The 17,247-nt window shown below is 43.2% G+C and overlaps 1 protein-coding gene across 3 annotated transcripts in view; it reads left to right on the top strand.

The window, feature by feature from the left end:
* Positions 1–13,008, top strand: part of pcdh10b (protocadherin 10b) — a 33,726-nt gene extending 20,718 nt beyond the window's left edge. For 2 of the 3 annotated variants that reach the window (XM_061787867.1, XM_061787865.1), the window contains 2 exons: positions 3,778–3,938; positions 11,738–13,008. In XM_061787867.1, the coding sequence (XP_061643851.1) occupies positions 3,778–3,936 (159 nt within the window). In that variant the 3' untranslated portion in view covers positions 3,937–3,938; positions 11,738–13,008. The remainder of the gene's footprint in view (positions 1–3,777; positions 3,939–11,737) is intronic. The other variant, XM_061787866.1, reaches the window with a different exon arrangement.
* The last annotated feature ends 4,239 nt before the right edge of the window (positions 13,009–17,247 follow it).

Here is a 17,247-nt window from a genome sequence, read left to right as displayed (position 1 = left end):
TAGCAAACTCCATGCAGGCTTTCACGTGTCTTGCACTGAGGAGAGGCTTCCGTCGGGCCACTCTGCCATAAAGCCCCGACTGGTGGAGGGCTGCAGTGATGGTTGACTTTCTAGAACTTTCTCCCATCTCCCGACTGCATCTCTGGAGCTCAGCCACAGTGATCTTTGGATTCTTCTTGACCTCTCACACCAAGGCTCTTCTCCACCGATTGCTCAGTTTGGCCGGAGGGCCAGCTCTAGGAAGGGTTCTGGTTGTCCCAAACGTCTTCCATCTCAGTATTATGGAGGTTTCGGTGCTCTTAGGAACCTTAAGTGCAGCAGAATATTTTTTGTAACCTTGGACAGATCTGTGCATTGCCTCAATTCTGTCTCTGAGCTCTTCAGGCAGTTCCTTTGACCTCATGATTCTCATTTGCTCTGAGATGCACTGTGAGCTGTAAGGTCTTATATAGACAGGGGTGTGGCTTTCCTAATCAAGTCCAATCAGTATGATCAAACACAGCTGGACTCCAATGAAGGTGTAGAACCGTCTCAAGGATGATCAGAAGAAATGGACAGCACCCGAGTTAAATATATGGGTCTGAATTCTTATGGCTGTGAGATAATTCAGTTTTTCTTTTTTTAATAAATCTGCAAATATTTTAACAATTCCATTTTTTCCGTCAATATGGGGTACATTATGTGTACATTAATGAGGAACTGAAATGAACTTGAAGGTTTTTAGCAAATGGCTGCAATATAACAAAGAGTGAAACATTTAAGGGGGTCTGAATACTTTCCATACCCACTGTAAATATATATATGTTATTCCGGCCTTGAGCAAATCGAAATAGTTTTGTAAATCCTCATTGACCTGTAACAGGAACAGGTGAGTCTTTTCATGTCAGACAATCAGGATTCAGCGGAAAAAAAAAGAAGTGTACTTTATGTCTTGTTATATAGTCAAAATGAAGTTGAAATGGTGGACGGTGGACGACTGGTTAGAGCGTCTGCCTCACAGTTTGCATGTTCTCCCCGTGCCTGCGTGGCTTTTCTCCGGGCACTCCGGTTTCCTCCCACATCCCCAAAACATGCATGGTAGGTTAATTGACAACTCTAAATTGCCCGTAGGTGTGAATGTGAGTGCGAATGGTTGTTTGCTTCTGTGTACCCTGCGATTGGCTGGCGACCAGTTCAGGGTGTACCCCACCTCCTGCCCGATGATAGCTGGGATAGGCTCCGGCGCGCCCGCAACCCAAGTGAGGAGAAGCGGCTCAGAAAATGGATGGATGGATGGAAGTTGAAACTACATCATGACCGTGCATCATAAATAAATTGAATACAATACATAAAAAATACATAAAACGTGTTGCTGGTGGTTGTACTATTATGTGTGTGTGTGACTGTTGAGAGAGCAAGACAATCTGATCGATCCGGACTTCATTCATGCTGTGCTTTTTATCAATCCATTCCGAGATATTGGGAGTATTAATATAACTCACCAATTAATAACGACAGAAAACTGACACTCACCGGGGACGAATGGACAGGCGCTCCGCAGCTGAGATGGAATGGGAATAGGAAAATCCTGGGACCTTCGAGTCAACAGTTGGTCAGACTGGCCAATCGATTGAATGTAAATGTTGTTACTGTGTGCACACAATGCCACACTGTTGAGTATTCCATCCAGCCATCCATCCATCAGTTTTCTTTACCGCTTCTCCTCACTCGGGCGAGAGGCAGGGTAAACCCTTAACTGGTCGCCAGCCAATCACAGGGAACACAGAAACAAACAACCATACGCACTCACACTCACGGGCAATTTAGAGGAGTGCAAGTATTTTTTTTTTCATTCTTTATTAAAAGATATGTTAAACAAGTTTTTGGGCCACTGATGAGAGGCACTGACACTTCCTGCTCAAGAGGCGCAGAAGAGGGTGCGGGACGGGGGTTGAGCAAGTGTGGGGAGAGAGGGAGGGAGAGAGTGTGAGAGAGAGAGAGAGAGAGAGAGACACACACAGCACACAGATGAAACCTCAGTGTGTGTGCGTGTGTGAGATTTTTGGCTTGATTACGCTTCATAACACCAGTTAATATCTTGAAATTTTTTTCAGGACTAAAATTTACAATATACTTCAACTTGTCTTTTTATGTGGCATATTTTGGGGGGACAGATTCATTGCATTTCCATTCATTTTAATGGAGAAATATGTTTTGAGATACAAGTGGTTTGAAATAACAGCATGGTCATAAAACAAATTAAACTCATATCTCAAGGCACCACTGCATACACACACACACACGGTAGATACATACAGTAGAACCTCGATATAACAGACTAATAGGGGTGGGGGGGTTACTGTCCGTTACATTCAAGCACTGTTTTTTGTGGCCATATGCACCCATATTGCGGTACAGTACAAAAATATTGTTTTGTACTTTTTTCGTGGCCTTAAACCCCCCAGTAGAGTACACAATTATTCATCCAGCCATCCATCCATTCTCACTACCGCTTATCCCGGTTAGGGTCGCGGGGCCCTGGAGCCTATCCCATCTGACTTTGGGCGAAAGGCGGACTACACCCTGAAATGGTCGCCAGTCAGTCCCATGGCACATATAGACACGGACAACCATTCGCACTCACATTCACACTGTCACTGAGTGGGAACTGAACCCGCGCTGCCCGCACCAAAGTCGGGCGAATGTTATCAGTGACACTACAAAATTATTGTAAATCAATATAAAAACGCCGGAAAATGTTTGAAAGGTTTTACATTTTATCCACTTTGGTGTGCTTGATGTAGGCATTGTTGACGTACTCATCATAGGCGAGTCAAGGCGGGTCGCTTTCATGAGACGTGAGGAATTAGTGTCCTTCCTACTTCCAAATCATAGAGTACACGAACGGCTTGACAGAAAAAAAAAAAAACGTTACTATATCAAAAATAGCACGTTGCAAACTCCAGAGACTTGTGTGTCGTATTCATCTTTAAGTTAACACCTCAGCCATGTGCCTTCTCTCTGCGCAGAGCACTATGCTGCACTGTGAGACATGGGTTTTTACAGTCTTGCCAGTATGTTTCTGGAAACTTGAATTGCAGTAACTTCCTGAGAACAGTGTCAAATCAATCTATCTATTCATTGTGGGGTTGATGTGTTACAAAAGGTAAATGGGAGCGCTTTTGGCTTGCAAAAGAAGTAGGCCAGGTAACACTTATCTTAGCTTCACTTAGCAAACAACAGGACTGACCAGGATGTCACTTGCACACAACCCACAGTCAGGGTTTCATGAAAAAAAAAGTGCAAAATACATATAACCCAAAATTAACTATAGGTAACACACGATCGTTAATCTTTATCATTCATGAACATTAAGGATTAACGTCTTTATTACGGCAACAGTTCAACATTTTATGACGTAATGCATGCTGGGAGCATACAACTTCACAATTCTGGTACATGCTAAATACAGTAACTCTTTGTGTGACATCAACCAAAATACCATGATGGAGTGGCAACTGTAGTTAATTACTGTAAAATCACTTTTGTATTTTGCTGTAAGGTATGTGGTAAATAAGTGTAGAATTTAGAGTAATGTCTAACAGTATAGAAATGCTACTATAATAGACAGAACTCCTGCCGACATGGATGGCCTGGAAATATTGCCACATTCAACATGGCCGTCACAGGCACGGGAGCTTTGATACATGTATTTCATTGTTAATACTCCTTACAAACGAACCTAAACACGTTTTTCTTCCCATTCCTTCTACTTTTGCACACGCTCTCCTTGCCTAGGGGGAACTGATCTGTTCTCTAACTGCACAGAGGAGTGCAAGGCCCTGGGCCACTCCGATCGCTGCTGGATGCCAAGCCTCATGCCCACTGATGGGCGGCAGGGTCCAGACTACCGCAGCAATCTCCATGTGCCCGGTATGGACTCAGTTCCGGACATAGAGGTATTTCAAAGTTCTGAGCAAATGGCCGATAAGTCATTCTCCACATTCGGCAAGGGGACCCCTGTCAGTCACCAATACAAACATCTTCATCATCACCTTCTCCACAACCATCACCTCAGCCACCACCATCATGGCACTCTAGAGAGGAAAGAGTTGGAAGCATTTCTGCCTAGCTCCAAATCAGCTTATACCTCAGGGTATTTAAGTGAGTATCCTATTTTTCTGTGGCCTGAGTGCTTGTCCTCTACTCTCTGATCTGGCCATCCAATTAGGGGAAAAGGAGAGTAATTCAAATTCAATTTTCTCCCTGAATTGGCTGGTGGAAGGAAGCGTGAAATTAATTTCTGACCAATGTCCTGGCTTCTTGTCAAAGTGTTTAACTAACTCTTCCCTCTTCCTAAAGTATCTCTGTTATCTCCCACTTTAATGATGTCATCCTTCCTGACCTCTCCAATATATTCTATATGCAGTACTTTGAGGCTGCTAGTCATTTTCAAACTAAATATGTCACTGTGTCGTTTGGGAAAATGGCTGCAGTAAATGTAACACACACTGTCAGCAAGACCAGACAGGAATAATTGCTGTTTAAAAAGTGTTGAAGAATCTCATTGTCATTCAGTGGTCGTCTCTGGAGCTAAGGGAAAAAATAAATTAAAAAAATATTTTTAAGATGATTGAGGGGAGAAAAAAGGTGAGTAAATGGCACATTTCCTATGGAATTGCTGTTTCTAAACTGTCATTATAAGGCCACAAAGAGATACAGCCTCAATCACTGCAATTTGGTGATAATGCTTAATTATAATTTTTTCAAGCAGTGACTGAAGAGCCCGCCCTCTCTCATCAGCAGACACAGTTAGCTGGAATTATAAAACTGTCAGAGCCACACTGGTTCCCCAGTGCTATCATTTAAAACCACAGCATGCTGTTAAGAACAGCACAGAAAATGTTTTCCTGATTTCTTTTAATTAATGCTTTAGCCACGATCTATACTTTCCCTGCCATTTTCCATCCTGGATCAAAAACTTAGAATATATATATATATATATATATATATATATATATATATATATATATATATATATATATATATATATATATATATATATATATATCCATCCATCATATTTATCATCCATGATATTTACCGTACCGCTTTATCCTCACAAGGGTCGTGGGCGTGCTGGAGCCTATCCCAGCTACCTTCGGGCAAGAGGCGGGGTACACCCTGAACTGGTTGCCAGCCAATCGCAGATATATATATATATATAATGCATTAGAGCGTCAGCCTCACAGTTCTGAGGTGCGGGGTTCAATCCCCGGCCCCGCCTGTGTGGAGTTTGCATGTTCTCCCCGTGCCTGCGTGGGTTTTCTCCGGGCACTCTGGTTTCCTCCCACATCCCAAAAACATGCATTAATTGGAGACTCTAAATTGCCCGTAGGCATGACTGTGAGTGCGAATGGTTGTTTGTTTCTATGTGCCCTGCGATTGGCTGGCAACCAGTTCAGGGTGTACCCCGCCTCCTGCCCGATGACAGCTGGGATAGGCTCCAGCACGCCCGTGACGCGGGTGAGGAGAAGCGGTTCAGAAAATGGATGGATGGATGGATATAAAATGCAGCCCTATGGAGGGCACAGGCCAGTGCAAACTGTAGGCGGCTCCCAAGCCCGGAAATGCGTCGGGAAATCTTAAAAAAAAGCAAATATGAGCGTTCATCTAAAGAATTCCGGATTGGTCGTGGCCCTGGTTAACAACGTCCGCCCCCGGCACTGTTAACCTGCAGGGCGCTGGTGAAAATTCACCCACTGTGGGTTGAAGACGAAGGAGAGGTGGAAAGCGGGTTCTTTGGCAGAAAGAGAAGAGGAAAGCCTAGAACTGAATGTGAGGACTTTGAATGTTGGGACTATGACAGGAAAATCTCGGGAGTTGGTTGAAATGATGATGAGGAGAAAGGTTGATATATTGTGTGTCCAGGAGACCAGGTGGAAAGGCAGTAAGGCTAGAAGTTTAGGGGCAGGGTTTAAATTATTTTACCATGGTGTAAATGGGAAGAGAAATGGAGTCGGGGTTATTTTAAAGGAAGAGTGTCTGTAAAAGAGTATCAGATCGAGTGATGAGGCTGAAACTTGAAATTGAGGGTGTTATGTGTAATGTGATTAGTGGCTATGCCCCACAGGTAGGATGTGACCTAGAGGTGAAAGAGTAATTCTGGAAGGAGCTAGACGAAGTAGTTCTGATCATCCCAGACAGAGAGAGAGTTGTAATTGGTGCAGATTGTAATGGACATGTTGGTGAAGGAAATAGGGGTGACGAAGAAGTGATGGGTACGTACGGCATCCAGTAAAGGAACTTAGATGGACAGATGGTGGTAGACTTTGCAAAAAGGATGCAAATGGCTGTAGTGAACACTTTTTTCCAGAAGAGGCAGGAACATAGGATGACCTACAAGAGCGGAGGTAGAAGCACACAGGTGGATTACATCTTATCTGAAGGAGGTTACCGACTGTAAGGTAGTGGTAGGGGAGAGTGTTGCTAGACTCTGGTGGTGGGGAAGAAGATTAAGAACACAAAGGCAGAGCAGAGAACTGTGTGGTGGAAGCTGAGAAAGGAAGAGTGTTGTGCGGCTTTTCGGGAAGAGGTGAGATAGGCTCTCGGTGGAAAGGAGGAGCTTCCAGAAGATGGAAAGAATACTTTGAGGAGTTGATGAATGAGGAACATGAGAGAAAAGGAAGAGTAGAAGAGGCAAGTGTGGTGGACCAGGAAGTGGCAATGATTGGTAAGGGGGAAGTTAGAAAGGCATTAAAGAGGATGAAAAATGGAAAGGCAGTTGGTCCTGATGACATTCCTGTGGAGGTATGGAAGCATCTAGGAGAGGTGGCTGTGGAGTTTTTGACCAGCTTGTTCAATAGAATTCTAGCGCGTGAGAAGATGCCTGAGGAATGGAGGAAAAGTGTGCTGGTGGCCATTTTGAAGAACAAGGGTGATGTGCAAAGCTGTGGGAATTACAGAAGAATAAAGTTGATGAGCCACACACACAATGAAGTTATGGGAAAGAGTAGTGGAGGCTAGACTCAGGACAGAAGAGAGTATTTGCGAACAACAATATGGTTTCATGCCTAGAAAGAGTACCATAGATGCATTATTTGCCTTGAGGATGTTGATGGAAAGGTACAGAGAAAGTGAGAAGGAGCTACCTTGTGTCTTTGTAGATCTAGAGAAAGCCTATGACAGAGTACCCAGAGAGGAACTGTGGTACTGCATGCGGAAGTCTGGCAGTGGTGAGGGATAGGCTGACGTATAGGTTAGACTGGAATCCCCGTGGACCATGATGTTTGCAGATGATATTGTGATTTGCAGTGAAAGCAGGGAGCAGGTGGAGGAAGAGTTAGAAAGATGGAGGCATGCACTGGAAAGCAGAGGAATGAAGATTAGCCGAAGTAAGACAGAATATATGTGCATGAATGAGAGGGGTGGTGGGGGAAGAGTGAGGCTACAGGGAGAAGAGATAGTAAGGGTGGAGGACTTTAAATACTTGGGGCAGAGCAATGGTGAGTGAGGTCAGGAAGTGAAGAAACGGGTCCAAGCAGGTTGGAACGGGTGGAGGAAGGCGTCAGGTGTGTTATGTGACAGAAGAGTCTCTGCTCGGATGAAGGGCAAAAGTTTATAAAACAGTGGTGAGGCCAGCCATGATGTACGGATTAGAGACAGTGGCACTGAAGAGGCAACAAGAAGCAGAGTTGGAGGTGGCGGAATGAAGATGTTGAGGTTCGCTCTCGAAGTGACCCGGTTGGATAGGATTAGAAATGAGCTCATCAGAGGAGACAAAGTTAGAGAGAGCAGACTTGGATGGTTTGGACACGTCCAGAGGAGAAATAGTGAGTATATTGGTAGAAGGATGATGAGGATGGAGCTGCCAGGCAAGAGAGCGAGAGGAAGACCAAAGAGAAGGTTGATGGATGTCGTGAGGGAAGACGTGAGGGCAGTTGGTGTTCGAGAGGAGGATGCAGGAGATTAGATGGAAAAGGATGACACGCTGTGGCGACCCCTATATATATATATATATATATATATATATATGGTGTGAAAGTGTTTGCCCCCTTATTTGTTTTTCTTATTTTTTTGCATGTTTGTCACACTTAATTGGTTCCCATCATCAAACAAATTAAAATATTCGTCAAAGACCACACAAGTGTACACAAAAATGAAATAGATGTTTTTATTGTTAAGGGAGGAAAAACTTCAAACCTCCATGGCCCTCGTGTGAATAAGTGATTGCACCCTACATCTAATAACAGGTTGGGCCACCCGTAGCAGCAACAACGCAATCAAGGGTTTGCGATAACTTGCAATGAGTCTATTACAGCCCTGTGGAGGAATTTTGCAGAATTGTTGTAATTCAGCCTCACTGGAGGATTTTTGAGCATCAACCGCCTTTTTAGCACAGCATCTCAATAGGATTCAGGTCAGGATGGAGACTTGGCCACTCCAAAGTCTTCATTCACTTCCATCACTTTTTCACCCAGAGCCATGTAGGTTTGGATTTTTCTCTCTGTTACTAATAAAGACCTTCATTTAAAAACTGCATTTTGTGTTTACTTGTGTTGTCTTTGACTAATATTTAAATTTGTTTGATGATGGGAAACATTTAAGTGTGACAAACAAGGAAATAAGGAAGGGGACAAACACTTTTTCACAGCACAATATACTTTTTTTTATCAACTGTGTGATGGGTGATGATGATAAGTGCATACAGCGAACCCCCATCTATTCATGGTTGTCTATTCACCGACAGTATTACTGTTTTTTTTTTCTGCTGAACCTATCCTCAGCGATTCTTGAAAAAGCTCACCTATTTTCATATTTTTGTGCTCTTTCTTTAACATTCTAAGATTCCACAAGATGGTCCAAAAGCTATGGCTAATAGATAAATGGCTAATAGATAAATAGTAATTGGTGTCAAGGAAGTATTGTTGAAGTAAGAGATCTCGACTACGAGACTTCAGACTTTCTTCGAGGGGAGCTACTGTATGTTGAGCCTCGGTTGTTAGTGTTGGATGGATGGATGATGAGGTTGGCAAACAGTCATAAACTACAGTTTTTCATGAGGAACTTTAACCCTGTATAGCAAGACAGACAGATTACTGCAGTGTCCTGTGCTTCAACAGGGGTTATGCGCAACCCCCTTTCTCATTCGTCAAAACAGTTCGAAGCACTTCCTTAAATGGCGGAGCCCTACGGCAGGAGACCAAATCACTCATAGGAACTTTAAAGGTCTACAGCGTCTTTTTTTTTAACACAAGATGTCTTCAACAGCTACCGAAGATGACAACATCTTATGTTTAGGCTTCGTTCGTGTACGTTGATCAATAACTGTAAAGACACTTCCCAAAAATATATACAGTATATATAATTGAGCAATTTTGTTTATGCCACCTAAAAATTTTAGGTATTCACAGTTACCCTGCGTCTGACTGGCAAGCAGTTCAGGGTGTAGTCCGCTTTTCGCACGAAGTCAGCTGGATAGGTTCTAGCACCCCGCGACCCTTAACTGAATAAGAGATGTTGAGAATGGGTATTCATAGTAAAGGCAATCTTTATTTACAGAGCAAAAGGTGGTGGCCCACTTCTTATTATAACAGTAACAAAAGTGCATAACGGTAAAGACAGAAACAGTTTCAAAAAAATGGTGCGTTGCACAATTTACATTTTGCCTTTCAAACTCTCCGGATACAGTGCACAAATTATCCTAAGTACTCATGAAAACCATTTCACTTGTCTTTATACAATCATAATAACGGTAAAGACATGCAATAGTTCCGACACGTTCACAAATTCATACATATTAATTCATCCATCCATGCATTTTTTTACACTGCTTATCCTCACTAGGGTCGCTGTAGCCTATCCCAGCTGACTCTGGATGAGAGGCGGGGTACACCCTGAACCGGTCGCCAGCCAATTGCAGGGCACAAACAAACAAACAAACAACCATTCACACTCACAGTCACACCTACGGGCAAATGACTGTAAAGTTTTTATTTACCTAGCTGGCATGTTTTCGGGATGTGGGAAGAAACCGGAGCGCCCGGAGAAAACCCACGCAGGCACGGGGAGAACATGCAAACTCCACTCAGGCGGGGCCAGGTATTGAACCCCGGTCCTCAGAACTGTGCGGCAAATGTGCTAACCGGTCGCCCACCGTGCCGCCCCCCTATTTATTCCTATCTCAGAAATAACAATTTATTTTGCTGCCCGCTACTGTGTGAATGCAAACTGCCTGCCTCATCCTGGCACTTCAAATCACAGATGTCTCTGGTGTATTGCAAAAACATAATAATATCAAATAAATAAACAAAGCTTTCTCCACTGGCATTAACGGTAAATACTGCTTGAGTGACAAAGAAGGACATCATGTAAAATAACCCAAAAAAGGAAGTCAGAGGACACTAAGATGCATTTGTGTTAGTTTTGATATTAAGCAATGGGAGCCAAAAATGTCATTAGCGACTTCAGGAAACATGTTGCAAATCATAAAACTTCATTTAGCGTTGAAGACATTTTGGCATTAAACGTTTGAAAAATTATTTCTTCCGAATTGTTTTTTCTTCGAAATCAACTTTGACATTTTGATGGATAACGACTGGCAATAATTCAAATCGTCTTATCAGTAAAATGATTTGATTTTCAAAAGGAAATTCAGTGGGCCATGTCTTAACCGTGATTGATCAAATTCTATGAAAATGACCCATATACAAGACACAGAGATGACTGCAAACAGTGTCCTGTGCTTCAATCCCATGCCATATAATTAATTACATGTCGATTCTTCCTTTTTAAATGGCTGAAATGTCCGTTTTATGCAAATACCGCAAAGGGCCACATTTCCCACGAACACCGCCACTCATTCCCCTCTCAAACTGGTTCACAGAAGCCCTTATGCAAATGAGTGTGGTCGTGGAAGAGTGGGTGGGTGGCGCGGTTAAGAGGCAACAGCGGTCGTTGGTGAGTGGGAAGGGAGGGGGAAGGCGGAGGGAGGCAAGAAGAGGAGTGGAGGAAGGGATAGAATGATGATAACGAGACAACGAATCCCTCTAATCTGATCAAGTCAGTGATACACAGACTCTTTTGTGCTGGGAGATGCACGCCTGGGCCTGGATTTGGTTAAGGGTGGGGTCAACAGGGTTTGGAGATTACGATCAGAAAATTCAGACAACGTGGAGGCGGGGGGTGGGTGTGTGGGGAGAAGGGGGCGTGAAAGAGACTTTTTCAACTTTGCGGGAGATGAGCCCAGCTCTTTTGTAGGCGTCCTAAATAAATGCCATGCAATATTCACCAGCCACTGTACCCTTAACAGAGACCCCCCCCCCCACCCCCCCACTTGCCGACACCAGTCACGTTGCATAGTTGCGTACTTATTATCAAAGAACCATTTCACAAGAATTGAAAAAGCCCATCTGAGGATCATGGAATGTGAGAAATCCTATCACTCATTGTGCATGTGGGCCGTGTGAATGAGGCCATGTTTTTCTTCCTTTTTTTGGTTTTCCCTCATCTTCCTCAGACTAAAGGCTTCTTTATACTCGCGCGGACGGCGTCCCGCACGTAGTTTGCCTTTATACTCGAGCGCAACCCACACGCGTGCAGTCTGCTAATGTCTGACTTGAGTTTTCAAACCTGCAAGTCGGTCGGCGCGCGAGTATCAAGAGACCTTAACTTTAAACAGCAACTCCCCTTCCTCCCCACAACACACTCCCACTAGCACAAAGCTAACCTGACTTGTGTTTTTCTTTGCTTCTTCCAGAGAGGAAAAGGGTTTACTAGTTCTTTTCGTGTCGACATTCCGGAGACTGCATGAATTTGCACAATCATCCACTCAACAAATGAAGACTATCCTCCAGAAAACAAAGAACACACGCGCGCGCACACACAAATTAGGATGGTTGACTAAATGACCCTCTCATCCCCTTCATCTCCTGGAATTCATTGGAGAAAAGGCTTCAGGGGAACCTCACTCACCCTTTGGCTAAGAAGACACGGAGGAGGCGAGACGGGTTGAACGAATGGCTGCAGGCAGTGTTGATGAATGGCCTTACTGGGAGGACCTCATTGTCTCAGCAGGACTGAGAAGCTGAACATAAACTGATAGCAACAGTGTGGAGAGATGAAAATTGGACATCGATCTATTTTTTTTCATTTTGTGTGAGCCTGTTTACAGCACTGATGCACAGTGTGTCTTGGAGGAAACTCAAGTCAGACATTAGCAGACAAAAGAAGGACGGCCACCACTGAGCCCTTGAGGCGATTGTACTCGGAGACGCCAAACTGTACAGGAAGTTCCTTGTGCATTTCTTAATGCAATGCCATTGTTTTCAATTTTTCAATTTTGTTTTTGTGGTCTTTCTTCCAATCTGCTTCAAACTTGTCAGAAAATATTGGTGCCAGAATATTCTTTATCTTTATGTTTTTTTATTGCTGTTGTTTGTATTACTTTTATGTTGGTTTTCAACAGCTGACTTTGAGCGAGATAACCTAATGAGGATAAAAAAAAAAGTTTACAAAATGGATCTCTGTTTTTCACCACCACTTTTGTGTTCTCGAAGCATCAAGTAGTTTCTATCACGTGTGAGAAGTGTTTACTGTACTCTTAAAAACTTTCAAGCTCAATATGAAACTATATATAAATCTGTATTTACTTATGGAGCTATGTTATCTGTTCCCTCGGTTCGGAATTCAGCTTTGACTTTTTTTTGAAGTGCCCCTGCTGAAGGCTTGTGCAACCCAGAGGGAGACGCAAAGAGAGCGACTGAATGGCCTTAGCAAATTTCATAACTTGTTTTCCACTTTTAGATATGATCCAAAAAAAAATGTGTATAAAAAGGAGATAATAGTTGACATTAAAATTCATGTTCATTCTGTGTCATTGTAATCAAAACTTTGATGAAATGGTTATTTTATAAAGTAACAGAAGAGGGATGCTAAATGTGCTGTACACAATGCTGTTCTCTTTCTACACACATCACAACCACAGAAACACGAATAAGTCAACAATAAACTGAAACACGATCAAGGAAACATCTTACGTACTTTTCTTTTTCATGTTCGTTATTTAGAGCGAAGATCAAAATTCCGCACGTCAATAATTATTCATTTATGTCAGGTTCTGCATTATGAAACAATTACAGTAATCAGCAGGATTTCATACCATATTGAAGGGAGAGTGTGTGTGTGTGTGTGTGTGTTCACTCAACATATGACAAAATGAAGGTATAGATTCTATGGCTTCCTTTTCTGTCATGTTGCATACCAGTGGTTCTCGAGCGTTTGACCTTAAAAGCACCACATAAAAAAAAAGACTGAGCCTTTTAAGTACCACCATCATGCAGCATAGTAGGCCCAAGTGTTCAGCCAAAATGAGACGGAGGCTTTGATCCTGAAAGGTATTTTCAGAGGGATCTCCCGCGTCTGAAACCCAAAAATGAGCAGTGACACAAAGTAGAATCAATCTTCATCCATGGACGCAAACTGAGCATGGCTCAAAGGACTCTTTTCATTTGCGTTCGACACGTAAGGGAAAGAGAACTGTTTATTGCCCCACTAACGAGCTAACAGGAGCTTAACAGCTCACTTGACCTCGGCGACATCGTTTCAAATATCAGCGCTATGTGTGTGTGTGTGTGCGCCATTTAACACACGCGCACGCAAACACACACACGGGAACATGAACTGTTTATTAACCACAAGCAGCAGCTCCCGTTATCAATAGTCAGCCAGTAGTTGACGACAGCGAACGTATTTGATGCCAACACACGGGTGAAGGTCTCGCCAACCTGCAGCTTAAGGCCGGGTCTTATTTTACAGACATGGTGAATTATTATTATTATTATTATTATTATTTTTAAACCATTCAAATATGGCAGGCTTTGTGTCAAATGTTAAATATTTATTTAAGTGCAATTTTTGTGAACAGAGCCCCAGTCTGTTTTATTAATATTTTTTATTATTTATCCATTTTCTGAGCCGCTTCACCTCACTCGGTTCGCGGGCGTGCCGGAGCCTATCCCAGCTCTCTTCTGGCGAGAGGCGGGGTACACCCTGAACTGGTCGCCAGCCAATCACAGGGCACATAGAAACAAACAACCATTCGCACTCACATTCACAAATCTTAAAATATAGTTTTATAGTTCTACATTACCTTGCCCATTGTTTGTTTCTTAATATGGATCTACTTGAACTATTATGCTCTATTATCATTACACCGAGGCGATACGGTGAGCGACTGGTTAGCACGTCTGTCTCACAGTTCTGAGGACCCGGGTTCAATCCCCGGCCCCGCCTGTGTGGAGTTTGCATGTTCTCCCCGTGCCTGCGTGGCTTTTCTCCGGGCACTCCGGTTTCCTCCCACATCCCAAAAACATGCATGCTAGGTTGATTGAAATTGCCCGTAGGTGTGACTGTGAGTGCGAACGATTGTTTGCGATTGGCTGGTGTGATACTCGTCATAACTCAACTGAAGCTTCCCAGCTGCTGGAAGACGTCGCCGCTTCCATTATTCATTCATTCATTCATTCATTTTCCGTTCCGCTTCTCCTCATTAGGGTCGCGGGTGTGCTGGAGCCTATCCCAGCTAACTTCGGGCGAGAGGCGGGGTACACGCTCAACTGGTCGCCAGCCAATCGCAGGGTACATAGAAACAAACACACAGGGCACACATTCACACCTACGGACAATTTAGAGTCGTCAATCAACCTGCCACGCATGTTTTTGGGATGTGGGAGGAAACCGGAGTGCCCGGAGAAAACCCACACAGGCGGGGCCGGGATTTGAACCCCAGTCCTCACAACTGTGAAGTGGCTGTGGTAACCAGTCGGTCGCCGTGCCATCCGATTCCATTACTTGTGTTGTAATTAATATACAAATTGCGGGGCGACCAGGGAAAGACGCGCCATTTCCTCTCCGCCTGCGACTCAAAATACTATCTGTGTGTGTTTTCGATTGGTTTTACCTTTGCTGAGAGAAAAGGAAGACGCAGAGACTGGCGAGTGTGATGGTAGTTTATTCATTTGTAATCTGGGGCCTTGGGAACTTGCATAGGCTATAACGCCGATCACTCCAACACTGGTGACCAGTTCAGGGTGTACCCCGCTTCTCACTCAGAGACAGCTGGGATGGGCTCCAGCACACCCTAGCGACCCTAGTGAGGATACGCGGTACGGAAGATGAATGAATGAATGAATGAATGAATCATTACACCAGTGGCATAAAAAAAACATCAACGACACTATCCTTTATCGTGATATTTTTTTAGGAAAATCTTATAGTGTCCTAAAAATGTTGCTAGCATGGCAGGCCGAAACCCAATATATTGAGAGACAGCAAGAGCAATGGATTACACGAAAAAATTGCACAAACAGTACCAAAAAAAGAGTAACTGGAATAAAAATGTGCAATATAGCGGGACCGTGAAGCAAGAGCCGTGAAATAGCAGAGGATTACTCTATCAGTCTTCCCTGATGATAAATTGTTCCAGGGCTGGGCCTCATTGTTCCCAGACATGTTTATCTTGGGACTCAATTGTACTTAATATTACTGTAAGCCAATGTAATGTAATGCAGAGTTTGAACTTCAACACTGTGCTTAAATATACAAAAATACAAAAGTGCACGATAATATTAATTGAAATATAATAGAAGTTAAAAACAATTTACCCCAAGAAATGTTTGAAAACAAACAGACTGAAAAGAATAAATGCAAGTGTACTTACAAGTTAAATACAACTGAACTGTACTTAACAAATATCCATCCATCCATCCATTTTCTGAGCCGCTTCTCCTCACGCGGGTCGCGGGCCTGCTGGAGCCTGTCCCAGCAATCTTCGGGCGAGAGGTGGGGTACACCCTGAACTGGTCGCCAGCCAATCGCAGGGCACACATAAACAAACAACCATTCGCGCTCACATTCACACCTACGGGCAATTTAGAGTCTCCAATTAACCTACCGTGCATGTTTTTGGGACGTGGGAGGAAACCGGAGTACCCGGAGAAATGCCACGCAGGCACGGGGAGAACGTGCAAACTCCACACAGGCGGGGCCGGGGATTGAACTGTGAGGCAGACACTCTAACCAGTTAACAAATATATTAGACTAAAAATGCAATCCACTGTAACATTATGCAGTATGAACATTAAATGCGGCGTGCCTTCCCGTACCACTTCAGGGAGCCAGCATACAACCAGTGGTACTCGTACCACATGCAGTTTTGCTTTTCTCACGCTCCCATGATGAATATTCAAATTGCGACGTGCAGTAAATAATCTGAATTGTGTCACTCACTGGGTGTAGCTGTAGCCCTTTTCTCACCGAACCAGAAAGATAAATCTATTTATGGTCTTTTTTTCCAGGCCTAGAAGAAGCATTTGTTTTATAGTCTCAACTTTGTGCATTGTTGCTTTTATTTCAAGCAGAAAACAATCCTTGTGGATAACTCAAGATTTTCAGATGCTTAGTGTGACTTTCAAATGAGCTGCGGTGATGATTATAAGAAACATATGATAATGAGAAGTGTGACCTCAATAGAGCCGGTATGAATATTACAAATCAAGAAAATCTGCTTTCGTGTCCTCCGCTGTCTCGTCTGTCCTGTTGACACACTCCGTAATCCTCTCATTCCTTTTTACAAGTTTTGTGGATTTAGGGGATCATGTGTTTTTATCTGTCTGAAATGGACGTTGTGCTAGTAGATTATGGTATTAACAGATAGTGATAAACTAATAATGCGTGATATCCGATAGGAGCTCGAAGTTCACCAACACAGTGACCGTGGGCACTAGGTAGCTCCTGAGGACCGCGCGAGTAGCCCGTGGGCCTCTTCTGAAAATAGCTCACCAGTGATGGGACATTGTGATTTCCTATGAATGTTGCAGAAGTGATCATTTGAAAATGTAAACTCGCAGAGATTTATTTTTTAAAAAAGTGTTGAATATTGATATTTATCTGTTTCCTACCTTTAACATGATCAGTCTTCACATCAACGTATAGCATTATTTGCTAACAATAACAGACTGTATAATTAAAGGCAGTGATGAGAAGAGTACTTTGGAAATGTAGTTGGTTACAATTGCAAGTTACCCTGTTGAAAAGGTAATAGCAGTGTAACTATTTCAATTACCCTCTCAAAGTAATATAACTAATTACATTTAGATTACTTAATTTGGAATGAATGCATCAACAGGACCCATGGATGTTTCCTCTAAAAAAGTCGATGGAAAGCAAAGATCATTTTGGGGGGAATTAACCTCATATTTTTTCTTTACA

This window comes from Phyllopteryx taeniolatus, chromosome 10, assembly GCF_024500385.1.
Source record: "Phyllopteryx taeniolatus isolate TA_2022b chromosome 10, UOR_Ptae_1.2, whole genome shotgun sequence".
In the NCBI taxonomy this organism is placed as follows: Eukaryota; Metazoa; Chordata; class Actinopteri; order Syngnathiformes; family Syngnathidae; genus Phyllopteryx; species Phyllopteryx taeniolatus.
Note: the sequence above shows the minus strand (reverse complement) of the source record. Positions and strands in the feature narration are given on the sequence as shown.